We start from the raw sequence: 2,500 nt of genomic DNA, 5'->3' as shown, positions 1-2,500 counted from the left end.
AGTCACATGATCACAGTCTGAGTCACATGATCACACAGTCTGAGTCACATGATCACAGCCTGAGTCACAGTCTGAGTCACATGATCACAGTCTGAGTCACATGATCACAGCCTGAGTCACATGATCACACAGTCTGAGTCACATGATCACAGCCTGAGTCACATGATCACACAGTCTGAGTCACATGATCACAGTCTGAGTCACATGATCACAGCCTGAGTCACATGATCACACAGCCTGAGTCACATGATCACAGTCTGAGTCACATGATCACACAGTCTGAGTCACATGATCACAGTCTGAGTCACATGATCACACAGTCTGAGTCACATGATCACAGCCTGAGTCACATGATCACACAGTCTGAGTCACATGATCACAGCCTGAGTCACATGATCACACAGTCTGAGTCACATGATCACAGCCTGAGTCACATGATCACACAGCCTGAGTCACATGATTACAGCCTGAGTCACATGATCACAGCCTGAGTCACATGATCACAGTCTGAGTCACATGATCACAGCCTGAGTCACATGATCACACAGTCTGAGTCACATGATCACACAGTCTGAGTCACATGATCACAGTCTGAGTCACATGATCACAGCCTGAGTCACATGATCACAGTCTGAGTCACATGATCACACAGTCTGAGTCACATGATCACACAGTCTGAGTCACATGATCACAGCCTGAGTCACATGATCACACAGTCTGAGTCACATGATCACAGCCTGAGTCACATGATCACAGTCTGAGTCACATGATCACAGCCTGAGTCACATGATCACAGCCTGAGTCACATGATCACAGCCTGAGTCACATGATCACAGTCTGAGTCACATGATCACAGCCTGAGTCACATGATCACAGCCTGAGTCAGATGATCACAGCCTGAGTCACATGATCACAGCCTGAGTCACATGATCACACAGTCTGAGTCACATGATCACACAGTCTGAGTCACATGATCACACAGCCTGAGTCACATGATCACAGTCTGAGTCACATGATCACAGTCTGAGTCACATGATCACACAGTCTGAGTCACATGATCACACAGTCTGAGTCACATGATCAGATGTGGGTTGGTACCTGGTCATCTGCAGGTGTTTCTTCCTCAGGACGAGCAGGAAGAGGACGAGCAGACTGACGAGCAGAACGCTGAGGACGGCTAGAGCCGAGATGGCTGCTACGCTGGGATTCATCTCTTTAGCTGCAGAGACACAAACACAACCGTTTAAACCTTCGTCACACGTCTGGTTTAAATCACACAGAGTATTTAAGAGCATTAGAGTTTAGAGTTTAGTTTAGAGGAATGACTATGTCTATTGTTGGAATTATTGTATAGAAGTTATCTCATATTTACCCCTTTCTATAACCATTAACCTTTATAGTCTACAAGCATGCTGTTTTAAAGTTGTTCTTCAGGACTTGTGACCACCTTTGATCAACTTGGGACCCCGATCAGGAAATCTTTAAAGTGTGTGTGACCGACTTGTGACCCCCACCCTTTAGAGCAGCAACGAATATGTAAATTAGGGAAATCCTGAAACCAATAAAAAGAAAGTGTTGGGCAAGGTTTGCTCAGAGCGGGTTGGAGATTGAAACTGAGCAGATCTCTGTCCGTTCTCCTTGCAAGTAGAAACTCTAACGCTGTTGTCTTGTTTTCCTTTGTTTGATATTTGAAGTGTTTAAGGTTGAACCTGAACCTGACATCTATCTTCAGGTTAACTCTGATCACACATCATCACATATAAAAAGCTCCTAAATTATCTCTCGGCAGCATTTTATCTCTCATCTCACTTCCTGTTTACACCAGAGAGTCGAGCTGCTAACGAGGCTAAAAATGACTCATCATATCACAGACGAACATTTAAAACTATCAGCTAAATATCAGCTTATAACATGAATTATAACTCGATGAGGTTTTATTTAAAGTCTACAAAGATCTGAAACAAACCTGATATAAATAAATATAATAATTAACTTTTACGTGCTGTTCATTGACCTGTAAAACACCACACACATGTTTCCTCTAGCTGGATTCTTCCTAACGTGACTCTAAATATACAAACATGGAAATAAAATGCAGCTTTTTTTACATTTCTGTGAAGCTGATTCACATTTCCACTTATAAAAATATCCAAAATTAAAAAATGAGCATTAAAACATTTTCTGCTGCAACATTAAAACTGATTTAAATGTTTTTGTTCATAAATAAATAGAATAGACTCAAACATGTAATAATGAGCAGGGGGGGTCAAACTCATCTTCAATCAAAGGAAGGAAGGAAGGAAGGAAGGAAGGGAGGATCGAAGGAAGGAATGAAGGAAGGAAAGATGGAAGGATGGAAGGAAGGAAAGATGAAAGAAAGGACGGAAGGACAGATGGTTGTAAGAGAAGACAGGAGGAACGAAAGAAAGAAGGAAAGAAAGGATAGATTGAAGGAAGAAAGGGTGGAAGGAATGGACGAAGAAAGGGAGGATGGAAGGAA

General features: G+C 42.4%; 1 protein-coding gene across 1 annotated transcript in view; it reads right to left on the bottom strand.

Moving 5' to 3' along the window:
- ptpro (protein tyrosine phosphatase receptor type O) overlaps nt 1–2,500 on the bottom strand; it is a 55,992-nt gene that overhangs the window by 18,428 nt on the left and 35,064 nt on the right. The window contains 1 exon segment of the mRNA XM_053313839.1: nt 1,099–1,219. Within this exon segment, the coding sequence (XP_053169814.1) occupies nt 1,099–1,219 (121 nt within the window).

The sequence above is a fragment of the Scomber japonicus genome, chromosome 23 (assembly GCF_027409825.1).
Source record: "Scomber japonicus isolate fScoJap1 chromosome 23, fScoJap1.pri, whole genome shotgun sequence".
Lineage (NCBI taxonomy): Eukaryota > Metazoa > Chordata > Actinopteri > Scombriformes > Scombridae > Scomber > Scomber japonicus.
The sequence above is the reverse complement of the archived record's forward strand: the minus strand, read 5'-3'. Positions and strand labels throughout refer to the sequence as shown.